At 50.5% G+C, this 15,137-nt stretch overlaps 1 protein-coding gene across 1 annotated transcript in view; it reads left to right on the forward strand.

The window, feature by feature from the left end:
* The window catches only part of ASTN2 (astrotactin 2), a 350,711-nt gene that overhangs the window by 80,654 nt on the left and 254,920 nt on the right, over positions 1-15,137 (forward strand). The window contains exon 5 of the mRNA XM_085320071.1: positions 5,034-5,141. Within this exon, the coding sequence (XP_085176197.1) occupies positions 5,034-5,141 (108 nt within the window). The remainder of the gene's footprint in view (positions 1-5,033; positions 5,142-15,137) is intronic.

Raw genomic sequence — 15,137 nt, forward strand, 5'->3', positions numbered from 1 at the left:
CATCATCTTATTTTAATGGGAAACTTAGGAGCAGAGGGTGCAGATGGATACCTGGGAAAAGTGTGCCACGGGAGCCGAATTTTCCAGCAGCAGCCTCAGGTGCCATGAGGACCTCGAGCGAGGTGGCACGAGCAAGGAGGGAAGCGCAGGGGGATGGAGACAGGTGAGCTCCCAAGGATGCTTGCCATGGAGGCAGAGCCAGCCAAAAATGGTCCTTAAGCTTGTGACCTGAGTATCTTTGGGGTGCTGGTTGGTGCAGCTCAGTAAWGAGTAAAGAGACCACAAGCTACTGAGTTTCCCTTCCCCAAGGTGTCGCTGGGAGTCACTTTGGGGGTACGAATGGGCTCCTAGTTCCCATTACAAGATTTAGCTTTTGCAGTATCCAGCATCCAAGCTAAACCTGGCCTCGGTTTGAAATTACCCAGAGAGCTCCTATTACTTATTTCTTCAACGTAGTCTTGATTTGTTTTTGTCTGTAGTTGTTTCACTGAGAAGCTCTTTAACCTTCTTGCTTTGGAAAAAAGATTTCAAAGGTCAGGTTGGTTTGTTTGTTTTTTAAATGACAGAAACGTGCCTTTAAAAAATACACACAGATTTGGCCAGCAAGAAGGCTTTGGACAAGAAAAAGCTTCTGTCGAGACTGGGAGAGGTGGCCAGGAGGAGTGGGAACACTGGCAGAAGAGTGGGTGAGCCAATATGCCACCTCAATCCTGAACTGGGAAAGGCACCTGGAGAAACTGTGTTTGTCCTTTTCCTGCTTTCAGCAAATGCTTATGAAGTCCTGGGGAAAGTGTGCATCCTGTCCCATGCAGTGTTGGGTTATCTTTGGSGTGGCTCTTGATGGCCCAAGGGCTGGGTCTTTTGCCCTGGAGCTGGTAATTCCCACCACTACCCAARGGGCTGTGAGATGCTATGTGAAGAAACGATGCAACTTCTTTATGTTGACTTTTCTACAGAAGCCCGAGGAATTTAAGTGCACAAACTGTGCTGGGAGGATGTTAAGGCTTCAAAGTCAAATGCCCAAAATGCCCAAATTGAGGCTGCCTGCACAACTCCGCTTGTGCTGTGTTGTGTATATGCATTATGATATGATCTTTAATTATGTGATCACAAAACATGTTTGCCTTGGATCCCTGCCTTGTTCGCTGTCTAAATTAACTTCTGACTCAAAAACAACAACAAGAACCCTGCCCCAGTGCGTGGCTGAGCTACGATCTGTTTGAATGGATTAACGAGCTTGTAAATCTGCAAACAGGATTAGAGACGAGAGCACCTTTATTGAGACATCTGGCTCGCTGTTGGGATTGCAGCAGAGTGGTTTCTACACGATGCAGGAGAACACATGTGCCGGTGTAGGGGGGAGACCCTTTCATAGCATGCTGTCCTCCGCAATTTTGGGCTTGCTGCCTCTTTCTTAAATCTGTTGACCTGAGCTAAATTGCAGGAGCAAACTTCATGTCAAAGAAGGTGCAGGTCTTCTAGGAGCCACTGCGGAAATGTATTGCCCATGCAGAGACATGGCATTTGGGTACAGCGTTGCTTCTCTCTTTCTGGAGGRCAGGCAGAACTTACTGGGTGAGGAGACCGGATTGGAGAGGAGGACGTGAGGGTACAGAGAGATCCTGGTGAGCATGATGTGAAGTGTGTGTGCCCCAGGGAAGCTTCTGGGGGTTATTGCAGTGTGCGCTACTGGCTGGTGAGCCCCCAGTGAGAAATCAGCTGTGGGCTTTGCAGGTCCTTTTGGGGTRGTTTACTCTGCTGCTTGTGTTTTGGAAGCTAAGTGTGGTGTCACCTCTTATTTCCTGGAAGAAGGACTTGCCTAGTGCACAAGGAAAGCCAGAGGGAGGGACCCATTAGAGTCAGTGATAAACAGCAGCATGAGGGTGTCCKGTGGCTGATGCATGTGGGACAAGGGAGGGGTGATGAGGGCGAGGAGGAARGCCGGAGCTGCTGCGGTCTGACTGGCTGCGTGATTTAGGATCTCCCTCTGGGCCCGCGAGGCCAGCCGCCCGCGTTGCGCTCGCCACGGCGCTGCTGGGACCAACCACTGCGAAGCTGCAGGTTGCGTGTCAGACAGCCTCTCCGTCCCTCTCCGTCCCTCTCCGTCTCTTTTAAGTGCTTTGCTCTGCTTTGTAATTGGTCGCAGTGATTAGAATCTCTCTTCTATTACTCGGCGTTTCCCTCCTCTTTTAAGAGAAATAAAAGAAGCGCTGACGAGGCAGGGCTGCCTTGTCTTTAATCAGGAGCGCTCCCGGTTCCTCCGTAGGCTGCCTGCGCTCGGATAAACCCAAAGCCGGCAGGGACGCCGGCAGCCACCTCGTCCTCGAGCCTGTCCCCAGCCTGCGAAGGGGGGGCTGGGAGACGGAGTCACGGCAGGCGATAACGTGCCAAGTGTGATCGTTTTGGAGGGATGCTTGGGCGAGGTTTAAGGGCCAGTTAAACAACCGTTTGCCCCGTGAAAGCCTGCAGCCGCTGGGCAGGATCAGGCGTGTTGCTGGTGAGCATCAGCACTCCCGTGTCCTGCAGACTGCTCCACCTGGACTCTGCAAACCTGGAAACACCGCTGGRAAAGTACGTTCCAGTATCCCTGATAGCACGAAGGGCTTAAAAACCGCTTCCCTTGCGAACCTTTCTCCTCACCCGCCGTCGTTTTGTCAGGCTGACCTTTGCCGTTGCTTGTTGTGTCAGAGGAGACATTTCCGCTGCAGGCTGGGAACCTGTGCTTGGGTCTCCCAACTCCTGTATTTATACATCCTGCGTAGTTCTAGGTAATCAGAAAATGCAATATCGCTGTCACCAGCTCTCTGAAGACATCCAGCCTGAGTAATTTAACATGTCAGCACCATCCATCATAGAGACGCAACCGGCAAACAAATGAAAACACAGCTGGAGGGGGCTGGGACGCGGCTGGTTGTGCAGTCCACTGGACAGCCCGGTTCCCCGTGACAGGCATGGGCCGCRTGCTAACCTCTGTGAAGCCCAAAGAGTAAAAAAGCAAGCAGAGATTGCTGCTCTTTCTGTCCTCTACATCTCCAACTGGGGCAGAAACYTTCTCGCTGCTTCTCCAGGTGCCACGTGGGTGGCAGGAGGAGTGCCATGTGTCAAAACGCATTTTCATTTTGGTTTTTGTCCAGATGGGCAGCCACCATTCTGGGGTTCTTCTGGATTTTAGATCTTGCTCTGAATAAAGGCCACAGAGTCTCATCTTGCTTCAAAGCCAAAAGGCAGCTGGTTCGATTCAGATGCAGAGATCATCCCCAGTCACTGCTATGAGCTCCTGTAATATCCGCAAAGCCTTCGCAGATGTGTTGCTGGCTCTGTGCAGTGTCAAGCTAAACCTGGTTATCTCCACTCCCTGTGGGGTTTTCTTGAAGACTGTTTCTGAAAATGAAGTAGCTTTCATATGAAAAYGCCCCATAGCTGTTGCTTGCATCAGCCCAGGCATTTGAAGGAAACGTCATCTGGCAGCTTGCTCTGACAGTACGATGAGGACCCCCGTCCATCCTGTGTTTAGCAGTCTTTGGGGCGTAGACTCGAGTGTGGCCTGGCCTCCCAGCCCCAAAGCCTTTGTCTCTGGAGCTCGGGGCGCTGCGCTGGGGCTGCGCGCAGGTGGTGCGGCGATGTGTACGAAGCCCTCCCTGCACGCTGATAATCCTTGGCTGGTGCATTAACGCGTCCCAGCCGCTTGCTATCTTTTGAGAACACTAATGGAAATACTCAAGTAGCATCAGGTAATTAATGGCCACACTTTAGTGCCCTAAATCACGCTTGGTAGTAAAAAGCTAAATAGTAGGTACCGTCTACAACTGTTGCTCGGTGCAGAGGAGGTGCCGACAGTTCCCCACCCGGCAGTGAGAGGGGACGTGTGGCAGAGCGGCACTGGCAAACCGCACCGGAGCCCCAGGACCCCAGTTAGAAGCCCAGGTCTAACCTGGGCTTTTCTCACTGATGAGAATAAGCTGTCATGTTTTTTCCACTCTCCATGGTGCCCCTCAGAAAACCTGGCTCCTGGTGGCTCTCTGGCTTTTGCCACCCACCTCTCATCAGGGTAATTGAGGATTTTGCAGGGCAGAAGGCAGCACTCTCATCTTCTGTTCCACTGCCAAGATGCGTGGCAACTGTACTTCTGCCTGGAATAAAAGATTTTCTTTTTTTAGAAAACAGTAAAATATTTTAATAGCAGTTTAAAGGGCCACTGTCAACCCCCAGAGGCCTCTTTTCTTTAAACTTTCTATAAGGATTGAAAAACTTCTGCCAGTTAGATTCTGGATTGCTTTTTTAATGTATCTCACTCCTTAGTGTTTGAGTGCTAATGCCTGGAGGTGGCAGTGGGGTCTGGCGGGGAGATGAGCTGGATTCGTGTAGATACCTTCACTGGTAGCTCCCCGGCTCCCAGCACCGATCTCTCACTCTGGGAAGGAGATCAGGAGCTGGTTGTTGTCTGTCTCGTAAATCAAGGCAGGCAGACCTCGTCGATGGTTCCTCACCACTGTTTTTATACGGGTTATTTATGGCATCAGAGCCCCATGGTGTGGGATGCTGTACCAGCACCTACAGTTGGCTGTTTCTTGGCTGTTGGACAATGTGATGCTGTAGACAGGCAAAACAAAAGGGATGCTGGAATGGGGACCTGGACCTTGGCCRTGCTGGTGGCCTCGTAGATGTGCTCCTAAGGGCTACATTCACTGTGTCTCTTATCTCTGCTGCCTTTTCTTTGAAGCAGACACCTCAAACACTGTATTTCGCTACATGGGTATCTCAGGGGAGAGCAGTTTCCATGTGCAGGTTCTCTTTGAAAATTGCATTGCTGTTTTGTGGGGGATAGGAACCACTTCTTGCATTTACATTGCCCTCGGCATGATGGAGCCTTGATCCCTGGCGAGGGCAATAAGGCGCCAGTGAAGTCACGAGCAGCAGAAGTCCCCTGTGATTCCTGGAGACCCTTGCCATAGCGTTGGGACTCCTGGCCACCCCGTGCTGCTGAGCACCCCAACTGACACTACTGATTTTTTTTTCTCCTCCATTGCCTGCAGGTGGTATTGGGTTTGGACGTGCCAAAGGAAACTCTGGCTCAGAGGCAGATGATGAAACGCAGCTAACCTTCTACACTGAGCAGTACCGGAGCAGGAGGCGAAGCAAAGGTAAAAAATGACAGAACCGCCAATGGTGCAAATGGGACTAAACCGGACGGTCGGGGTGGGGTCAGTGCCTTGACTGTATCCCTGAGTCGCGAGTGCTGTTTGATACTGCATGACGCTAGGTAAGGACCAAAATGCTAGCCTAATGGCATTGGTAAAGATATCCCAAGATGTGCTATTCCCGTGATACGGCACGACGTAGGAGCCGTTAGTAGCATTTCCTAGTGACATCACTGAGTTTCTTGGTTTCTCTGATGATTGCTTATATTAGTCATGTTAAATATTTAGACAGTTCCAGCAATCGTTCCCAAGCTCCTTTCCTCCATCCTGTAGATAGACTGGAGATGGGCTGGTGCCCAGGTCTCAATTTGCTGCTAACTGTTGAGGGGGGGCAGCCAATCTGTCAGGGCACCGTTAAATCACAGATCTCATCGAAGGGGAAGCCGCAGCCAAATGCCTTTGCAGTGCCATCAGTGAGATGGACTTTGGGATGTGCAGAGGGTTGTGTGACCCCTTTCTTCTACGAACGGGAGAGGCCAGCCATCAGTGCCGCGTGCTGTGGCATGTGCTTCATTTCCTGTAGAGCTGCCCCAGTGGATGATGACTGTCTCTGTCCACGTCCTGGTGCTGCTGTGCCTGTAAGCGATGTTCACCCTGGCAGTTCCTCGAGCTAAGCAAGACTGGGGCTTTCCTYTTTTGTCTTTTAATTCTTGTGCAAAGTTCCTGTCTGACTGAAATTTTCAAAGTTACTCTCAGCACAAAGGCAATTTAAAGGAACAAATTCAAAATGAAGGCTGGGGCAGGGATTTGTAGACAAAAGTCCCATCAGGCTTTTTGTGAGTTAGAAGAGCTGAGAAAATGAAGTATCATCTGCAGTTTGAAACAGTGTCCGTGTTTCTGCTAGTCACATAACACCGACTCGTTTTGTTTAGGAACCTCAGACCACTCCTGTGCCTGGTCTTCTGCAGAGATCTTTCCCACTTTGCCATTGCTGTTGCTACGTTTGAAAAGCCACTGCTAAGAAGTGGCATGGGGAAGCAATTTAAGAATTGCACAGTGGGTCTGCTCCCTCCATTTGTTTTCGTTATTAAGCCAAGCAGAGGCAGAGAGAAGCACTGCAGATAGATGCCTGCACCCACCAGAGTAAATGCAGCTACATTTATTTCAATGATTAGGCATTCAGATAAATGCTCACAATATGTTTATTTTGATGTGAAATTACCTCAACGCCTATGATCAGCTTGATGATTGCGCATTGGAATAAACACACGCTCACACATTCACAGGCATATTGCATTTATTCCTTCGGAAAGGTAGTGAATTCAATTTTTTTCATGTGTTTTAAAACCAAGAGAAATTCTCACTGAGCTTAAATTGAGCTTTTAATGGAAAGTAGGGAGGGAATTCAAGAGTTAAAGTTACTTATGGTATTAGCTTAGCCTTGTTAAGGATAAAACGATGTGTGATCTCCATTTTGGAAGAGGAGGAAGGAATTTGTTCTGTTGCAAACAATAGCAAAAGAAATAGTCTTGAAAAGTCAGTGGCGCAAGGGGAAGATTTCAGAAATGTTCTCTTTCCAGTGAGTTACCCGAAATACTAGACTTTATGAAAATCCACTGGTACTTTGGAGAAGTTGCTGAAGTTTGTTTTCTTCAACTAGTGGATTAGAACAAGGGAAKGGGGAGACGGTGTGCTAGCAGGGTGCGGAAGATTGTATTATAATGAAAAGCAGATAAAGCTTTACTTTCCTGCTGTCTTTATGTGCTTCTCCCTTAGGTCAAGTGCTGTCTCAGTCTCCTGACACACGCTTGCGCTGCATACCTAGTACAAAGATATTCTTATTGACGTATATGTTGACTTTGGGTTGTTTGTTTATTCTTCCTTGTATGGTAAATATAAATGAATAGATAAACAAGAATTCTTTTTATTGCCTTTGAACAAGGACTTGTTCACCTGGGCAACTTTGATGGCTGGGTTTGAAGGGACTTCAGTAAGAAGAGCTACCTTGCAGAGTTGCACAAAGCTGGGTTTGTTAGATCCACGCAAGGATTTRGCTGATGCTACAAGAGCCTGGTTTATTCATGTTTAGTTCTGGTTAAAAAAAGGGATGCGTCTTGCCTTAAGTTCCCCTTGTATTTCCTCTCCTGTCGAGCTAAATTTTGCTGTCACTGTGTCTTTGAAAGGAATTTTCCATTATCCTTTCATTGACTCTTCTCTCTTTTGTGGAAGGAAAGCAATAGCTTAGTGGGAAGTCACAGTACCAACCTCATAATTACAAGTACAGCAAAGATCCATAATTGGACAAGATCATAATTCTAATAGAGAAGGACGCATCATCAGATACAGTTAATTCTTACAGTGATGGTCCCATATTGATTTGGCGATTGCTGTGCATCATTGTAGGTGCTGTGAGATAGTTATCAGGTCCAAGGAGAGAGAGATTCCTCGTGATTTCTCTCCTTAGACTAGRTTTAGCAGGATTGAGCATAGTTACTGATACTGTCAAGGCATTGATCACAGCAGATGTACTGAGAAGTTTCCACTTAGGTGGCATACAGGATCATTTTTTCTTTGTGCTTCGTTGAAGCAAGCTATTTAAGTGGTCATTGGTTTTATTTGTCCCCTGTAGAAGAAAGACTGCAGATTTCACAGGGCCTAAGGATGGGCTTGACAAGGTAAATCAGAGGGACATTCTCACAGGTAAATATTCACTGATGGAGGGAACTGTCTATAGTATGATGTTCCTGGCTGTTCTGGTATTTCAGGAATGGCTGACTTATTGACAGCTGTTTCTGAATACTCAAATACATAGAGCAATAATTCAGATTAGGCCAGGAACAGACGCTGTGAAAACCTAGATGTTGCCCATCTGTGGCCTCCCGCACACTGCACCAGATGTCTTTCCGTTTTTTAGGTCTGTAGGATCCCTTCCGATTAATGTTCTCCTGTCTTTGGAAACTCTTTAGAGAAGTTGGGAAGAAGCATAAGTAGAAAAGCAAAAGAGAAATTTCCTTGGACTCTTGTTCGTTGTCTGCCTGTTGGGCTCAGTCCAGTCTCTGCTAGAAACTGGAGGTCCTGGCTGATGCCAACATATGCTCTTTGTTAGTGCGTGTATGCTCTCTTAATACTAATCTTTAGTGAGGCTTCCCTGTTCATAATCACAGCACTGTGTCAGAGCCTGTGCCAGCTCTCTGTTGGCTGTTTCTTCATGATGGATTAACGTGACCTCCAAACCTCCTGGGCTTGCAGGAGCTTTTGGTGGCAGCTAAATCACAAAGCTCACTGCATTGCTGGAGTGCAGTCTCAAGGATCACCAGACATACTGCACTTGAATTTTGACTCAATACCCTGTTTCACSTCTCTGCAAATGAAACCCTTGCCATACTACAATTCCCAAAAGAACAGGAGAGAAAAAAAAAATGATGCTGCTCTCAAAGAAACTGTGTGCAAATTCTGAAACAGCTTGGAAGGTTGTATGGGGCCAAATACTCAGAGGCTTTAGAGACATTCAGCAAGAGAAGGGAATGGGTGGTTTTCTCCTCTCCAGAAGTCCTCATTCCTGACTCCACTAGATTTTTCCAGATGTGCTGTTCTGTGCAACCTGTTTTATGTGCTCTGGAGACCACTATCGCAGTCACTGGTGCCCTGCTTGAGAGCTGACTCTCTTCTCTTTCCCACTTCTCTCTAAACACCAGGGAATATTGGAACTTAATTCCCATCAGCGGAGAGCTGGCACAGAGCAGGATCCACCTATGTTATGTGGATGGCTCTTGTCTTCAAGGCTGTCAGTCAATGCACATTTCACCAGTGATAAAGTCTCCGAAAGAACCTGCCAGTATTTCAGAGATGCTAATCCATGTCCCAGCTGCCCACCATGGGAGATTTCAAGCCTTGAAACTTTCTCAGTTTGTGTGCAGCATGGGGTGTGCTCAGTCAAGGCCCCGCTTTTGAGCTTGGTGAAATCACAGTAGCAAAATAAAAAAAAAAGGGGGGGGGGACAGAAACCCATAGACAAACCTTTTTTGTCTGTTAAATTGCTCCCTGTCCGTCCCCCTCCCGCTCTTGGGAGCGGTTCCCTTAGCCTCCTGCTTGGCTGCGTCCCTGGCCATCCTGCCTGCGCCGGGAAACGTATTCAGCTGCACGTYGGACTTAGCAGCTCCAAGTTCTTCCACTGGCTTGCGTTGTCTACCAAATGYGTATTAAAATAAAGAGAGAGAAGAGGGGAGGAAAAAAAAAARGGGGGGAGCATCGTAATTCCAAGGCCGTATCAGGCTCTTTGCAGCGGCAGCCTGGCCCTCCTGCWCCGGTCGGGGCTGGTCGTCACGGACTGAGCGCGTCTGATGAGCCTCGCTGGTGAGGAAGGGAGGGAGGGAGGCGCGCGGCTTCCCTCCTCGGGCCTCGCAGCCGCCGCTCTGCAGCGCGGGAACGTTCCTGCCCTTCTGCAGCGCCTCCTCGGCGAAGGTCCCCGCGGGCTGGGCGAACGGTAGAGGAGAGGGGGGCCGAGTATCCCTCCCCCGTCTTCATGGTCGCGGCGCCGTCTCCCATCCCCGTAACCTTGTAGACGAATTAGCAAAGTCCAATTAGCTGCCTCGGATCGGCGTCAGCCGCGCGCCCGTCTCACTGGCTGGCGAAGTCTTCCGAGGGCTGTTAGAGAAACGAGAAGCTGAGCTTTGATCTGCCTCTGTATTTGGTGTTTAAAACAAGGCCTTTTTATAAGGGAATATTAGGTATTCGGGATCCGTTACGTACGAGGCAGCTTCTCTTTGATCCTCTCCCGTCTCCGGAGGCAGCAGACGCTTATTATTTCATGGGGAGCTAAACGAACCGCGGAGCGCAGGGCGGGTGCGGGCGGCGGGGAGCGAGCGTGCCGCGGCGTCGCGCGCGCTCGGCCTTTCCCGGGCTCCCGCGCCGGGGCGTTCCCGAGGGGGAGGCGATCCCGCTTGCTGCYGCGCTTCCTTTACCTCCTGGAGCACCTGGGTCGACGTGTCGCTCTTCCCCCCCCCACCCCCACACACCAACTTGGTCCTCCCAAACGCTTCCCGCAGTGAATCCGGCCGCGGTGCCTGGGCAGCCAGAGCCGGAGGCCATCCGCGATGGAGAGAGCGGCTGTAGCATCTGTTCCCAGAGGCAGCACCGGCCTGCTTCATCTTTCTTATTTATTTATTTATTTTGATGGTATCTGATACAGCCCCGGCGAGTAATTGAGTGTTTGAGAGTGAAAAATTATCTCTGCGGCTTGGCCCTTATCTTGACAGCAAAGCAGCGCTTTTTAATTTAATTTTGTTCGGCGCGGGCGGGTAACAAATTTCGCTAATCGCTCCACGGTCGCCCTCCGCATGGTAACGAGCCTCCCGCTTGCCGCGAAAGCGCGGTGCCGAGGCGGGGAGGAGGCCGAGGGCCGGCGCCGCGGGGGAAGCGCCCGGCGCCTTCCGCGCCCGCGGCGGGGCCGCTTCGCCCCCCTCCGCGGAGCGGAGCGGGAGGAAGCCGCGCGGGCCGTCCTGCGTGCTGTAAAATTGAGACTCGTTTGGGGTTTAAAGCAAAGGAAAAAAAAAATCATTCAGGCCTTAACTCCGGGAGAAGTGCGTGACAGCGAATTTGAGTGCGGGCTTTGGATACGTGGCTGCCGGGGCTGCTCGGAGCAGGGCCGCAGCGTCCCCGCGCCCCTCTGCTGCGCCCGGCCCTCGGGGCTCTCCTTCCCCGCCGCTTGCCCCCTTCGCCCTCGCAAGAGCTCCTCCGGGCCGAGAGGAGCGCGCTGCCGAGTCCTCGACCTCGCCGAGCCCCGGGTGYGGGTCCGCCGCCCTCCCCGCGTTAGCCGCCGCGGCCCCGCGGCCTCTTCCGCCGTCCGCTCCGCTCGCCCGCTCCGCGCCGCGCTCCGCAGTGGGGCGGAGGGAGGGGAGCCCTCGCGGCGCGGGGGGACGACGCGGCCTGCCGGAGGGACSGGGAGGACCTTGCGGAGGAGGGACGGGGAGCAGGCGGGGTGCCGCCGGCACGGAGGGCGCCGCGCGGTGGGAGCGGCCCCCCGATGTCGCCGTGGGTCTTAACTGCCGATTGATCTCCCGCTTGTAAAACACCTCGAGACGTTTGCGCGTGCGAGGGCGTCCTGGAAACGCTGTTGTACCGCGTTAACGAGCTTCTGCCGGTGCATCAAGCAGCATCGTTAGGAGCGCTGAGCTCGCGTGGCGCGGCGGCGGGGGGGCTCTGGCCATGGCTCCCCCGCGAGCGCGGCGGGCAGCCACCCGCCCGGGATGCCCCCGCCAGCGGGACGGGGCGCTGGCGCCGTCGTGTCGCCGCCGCTCGCGGCTCTCGCCCCCGCCGGCGCCTCTGCGCGCGGCCCCGGCCCGTTGCTAAGCAGTTCGGGCACTCGGCGTTCCTCCGGTTCCGTTCCTGTATCCCCGTCTTCCTTGGGTGGTAGGAATGCATTTTAATACCCAAATAGCCTCGAAACATTATGTATTATGCTATTATCACCGGGGGGGGGGGGGGGGGAGATTGCAAAGCACTTGGCGTTTAACACCCACATAGGGCTAACACCACGGGCTGTGTGCTGATAAAGATGTGGTAATTAAAGCTTATTTTTTTATAGACTAATCTTCCAAGCGTGTATTTATGAGCCTGATTTAGAAACATCATATTACCAAGAGCGCGAGGTATTTGTGTTGCTTGTAAATCCATACGTGTTCAGAACATACCTTTTTTTTTTTTTTTTAAATTGAGGTAACACTGCCAATACTAAAAAGAAACGAGCTTGAACTTTTCGGATTCCCCTCCCCCCCTTGTCTTTTAGGCGGGCAGGGAGAAGTGTACAAAGCAGCAAATAATTAGCTGCACGAGGAAATGATATTTCAAAGGAGACACGGTGTATTTTGAGGGTCTGTTTGCAGCACGTTTACACTGGTGGCTTTGAATTTATCTTCATCTTGCAGCAAGTGCAAAATCTTCAGGGGAATTTGGTGCTTTGCAAGCTGTTTTTAAGCTGTCTGCAAAGGGGACCCACACGTTCTCAGGGAGGCCAGAGCCAGTCTAATTGGCAGCAAAGATTAAGGGGGAAAAAATCCCCTGTCTGAAAGCTGGTGGTGGCAGGAGCCTCTGACTACAGCTCTGGCTACTCCTACAAGGTCAGAGGCTTTGAAAGAAGGTTTTTGTTCCTGAACTTCTCTTGTCTCCTAGTCTAATTAAGCTGCGGTTAATTGCATCGGTAGCAGGAAAAATCTCAGGTACAATTCTCCTCTAAAAGCGAACAGTTTGCCTTTCATTTCTGCTTCTCTCGCCTTTGCTCTCGCCAACTTGGAATCTGAGGCTGAGGGGAGAGGTTATTTCTCCCTGATTCACAAAGAAGTTATTTCTTCTTATTATTCATTCTTGGCATGTGTCCCACCGTCTGTTTCTGACCTCTTCTCCTCCAGCGTGGGCAGATGCCGGAGCAGCAGGGGATGTAGTGCTCCTCCTTGGTGCCCACCGTGGCTCTTGGCGTTGCCCGCGGGTTCAGTGAACAGGTCCTGCATGAGCGTTCAGAGATGCCTGCAGGCTACAGCAGGACTGCAGGTTAGCTAAAATAGTCCAAAACGCATCAGGTTGGCCAAGCCTGTTTAATTAAAAATCTATGGAGAGAGGTTGTCTCAATGTATGACAGATATATTAGGGCAGAGGATGCTGGAGAGCAAGCTGGGTCTCAGCTGTGCCCTGTGGACATTGCAACAGTCTCGCACGGCTGCTCCAGACCATGCAGTGCCCAAACTTGGTTGCGGGGAGCCGTGTGCTGAGGGTCTGGAGGGTTCCTCAGTCTAAGTATCCATCTGTTAACATCTTTAATTTCCTCATCTTAGTAAAGAGTGAGCTTGATATCAGCTTGTTCAGTTGAACTGAGTGTGCAGATTTCCAGCTTAAACATCTCAGAAGCCTGGAGCTTGCAAGGGGAGAACAGAAAGTGCAGGGTCCGCGTGGGCAAAGCTCTGTTCTCCAGCATCATGAGTCAATTTGGTCAGTCATCAGCTGCGAGATGGGTTTGGATACTCCCTGGGACAGAGATGGAGTTCCTCATTTTGTTTCACATCTTGAACACGAAGACCTGGTGAGCCTGTTGAGGTTTATTTAGTTAGCAGCGGGTAGTAAAGCGTTCATTTGCCTGTGTTTTTAGAGGCCTGGCGCTAAGCTGTTTATCTCCAGACGGGTGTTTAAACACAGTGCAGAAGTGCTTATGCTGGAGCATTAGTGGTCTGAAGAGCAGGCGATGGGATGGAAAACGAGAGAAATGTCCCTCTGTTTAAAAAGCAAGGGAAGGATCTGCTTTTCTAAGAGCTTCCCTTCATACCTGGCAGCAAGCTGGCCACAAACAAGAGAGAGCTGAATGGGAAATCGAATTCATGTTTGAGCAGAAGTCCCGTTGTTTTGGTGTGGTTGGTCAAAGCCAACTATGGGCCATTCTAAAGGTCAATAATTAGAGATGCGATGGAGGTGGATGGGAGATAGAGAGCAGGGGTTTGGGAAGGTTGTTACATGAGACTTGTAGCACATTATCCCTTTCCTCAGGGAGCCAAGCTCAAATTCAGTGAACTCCAGCAGGCTTTTTGTTGTTTCAAGCTCCTATGTCCCCTTTCCTCCTAGTCACATGGAAAGAAGCAGGTCATGGGGATAGCAGGGAGGGGACGGGGGTGGACTGAGGCTCCCAGAGTCTACCTGGGCTCCACTTGTGCTACAGGGTGTTATGAAAACTACCCTCACACCTGTGATTCAGGCTTTTTGTAAAAAGGGGATAATACTTGCCTAACTCATAAGGGATTTATGATTTAATGTTTGCAAAGCACTTTAAGACTCTGAATTGAAAGGTGATTTATAATGGTAAAATTCAGTGTTCTCTAGTCTACTGTATATCTGACTGTGTCCAATTACCCTGATTGCAGCTTTTTTTTTTTTTTTTTTTTTTCATTAGTAACGCCAATCAAAAGCAGGGTTTCACTGTGGTGGGCACAGCGTGCCCCACTAAATGATGAGTTTGTGTCCTGAGGATAAAGGGTTGGAAGAAAAAAGAGAATACCAAGGTGAAGGACGTGGGAGATCACTGATAAAAACTGTGAACAGGAGTGGGAAGGTTTAGCTGATGCGTGCATGAGGAAAGCAAAAGGTACTTCGTAAATAATCATTTCATATCCTCATGTTGGTCAGGGTGATGGGAGTACTTCTCAGCATATCAGCCACTTCTGCTGTCCTGCAAACGCCAGCAGGAGCATATGCTGTGCAGACTCCTTCCTACTGCAGAGGAGGTTTTTGATGGGCATCCTGTCTGTCCTGTAAAACACAGGTGGTGTCGCAGGCTCAGCCTGCATGTGAATTCTCTGCTCTGGCACTGCGATTTCTAACACTGGAATTGATCAAATTATAAGGTGAAGCACCTGAACACTAACTTACTGGATGCATTTCCTGTTCAATTTTCAAACAGATGCTTTCTAAATCTCATTTTGCTGATGAGATAGTGAGCAGTGAGGGCAGGGAGCAAGAGGGAAATGGCTGGATCAAGTTCCAAAAGTTAATAAGCGTCCTTCCTTGAATTTGGAGTAGGGATGCAGTCAGGTCCACTCAGTCATCCGAGCTGTCCTTTACCAGCCTGTGCAGTAGCTCGGGCTAATTGCAGGTCTGTGCTTTCTGGCACATCCGTGCTCTCTGGATGGTTTGCAGGTGGCATGGAGATGCCTCTCAAACCTCAGAGAAGGGGGTCGGCTGTGAGGTGAGGGGTGTCTGACACTAAGTAAAACTTGGTGCTGATGGCACGGTGTGGGTTAGATAGCCTTGGAGATGAGCTGCTCAAAGCTGCTGCCACTGGTGGGGAGGGGAGAAGAAAAGGGATTCCCAGGGACCAGTCCCCTTGGGGCCACTGAGGACAGTCCCGTTGTGGGCGGTGGGGACATGTTCATGAGGCAGAGAGGATGATTGCTTAAAAAAAAACTGAAGGAAATATGGTAAAATAAAAGCCATCCAGCAGGCTTTGCTGGAACCATGTGTTGCTAG

The sequence above is a fragment of the Rhea americana genome, unplaced genomic scaffold (assembly GCF_003343005.1).
Source record: "Rhea americana isolate MKP2758 unplaced genomic scaffold, rheAme1 scaffold_61, whole genome shotgun sequence".
In the NCBI taxonomy this organism is placed as follows: Eukaryota; Metazoa; Chordata; class Aves; order Rheiformes; family Rheidae; genus Rhea; species Rhea americana.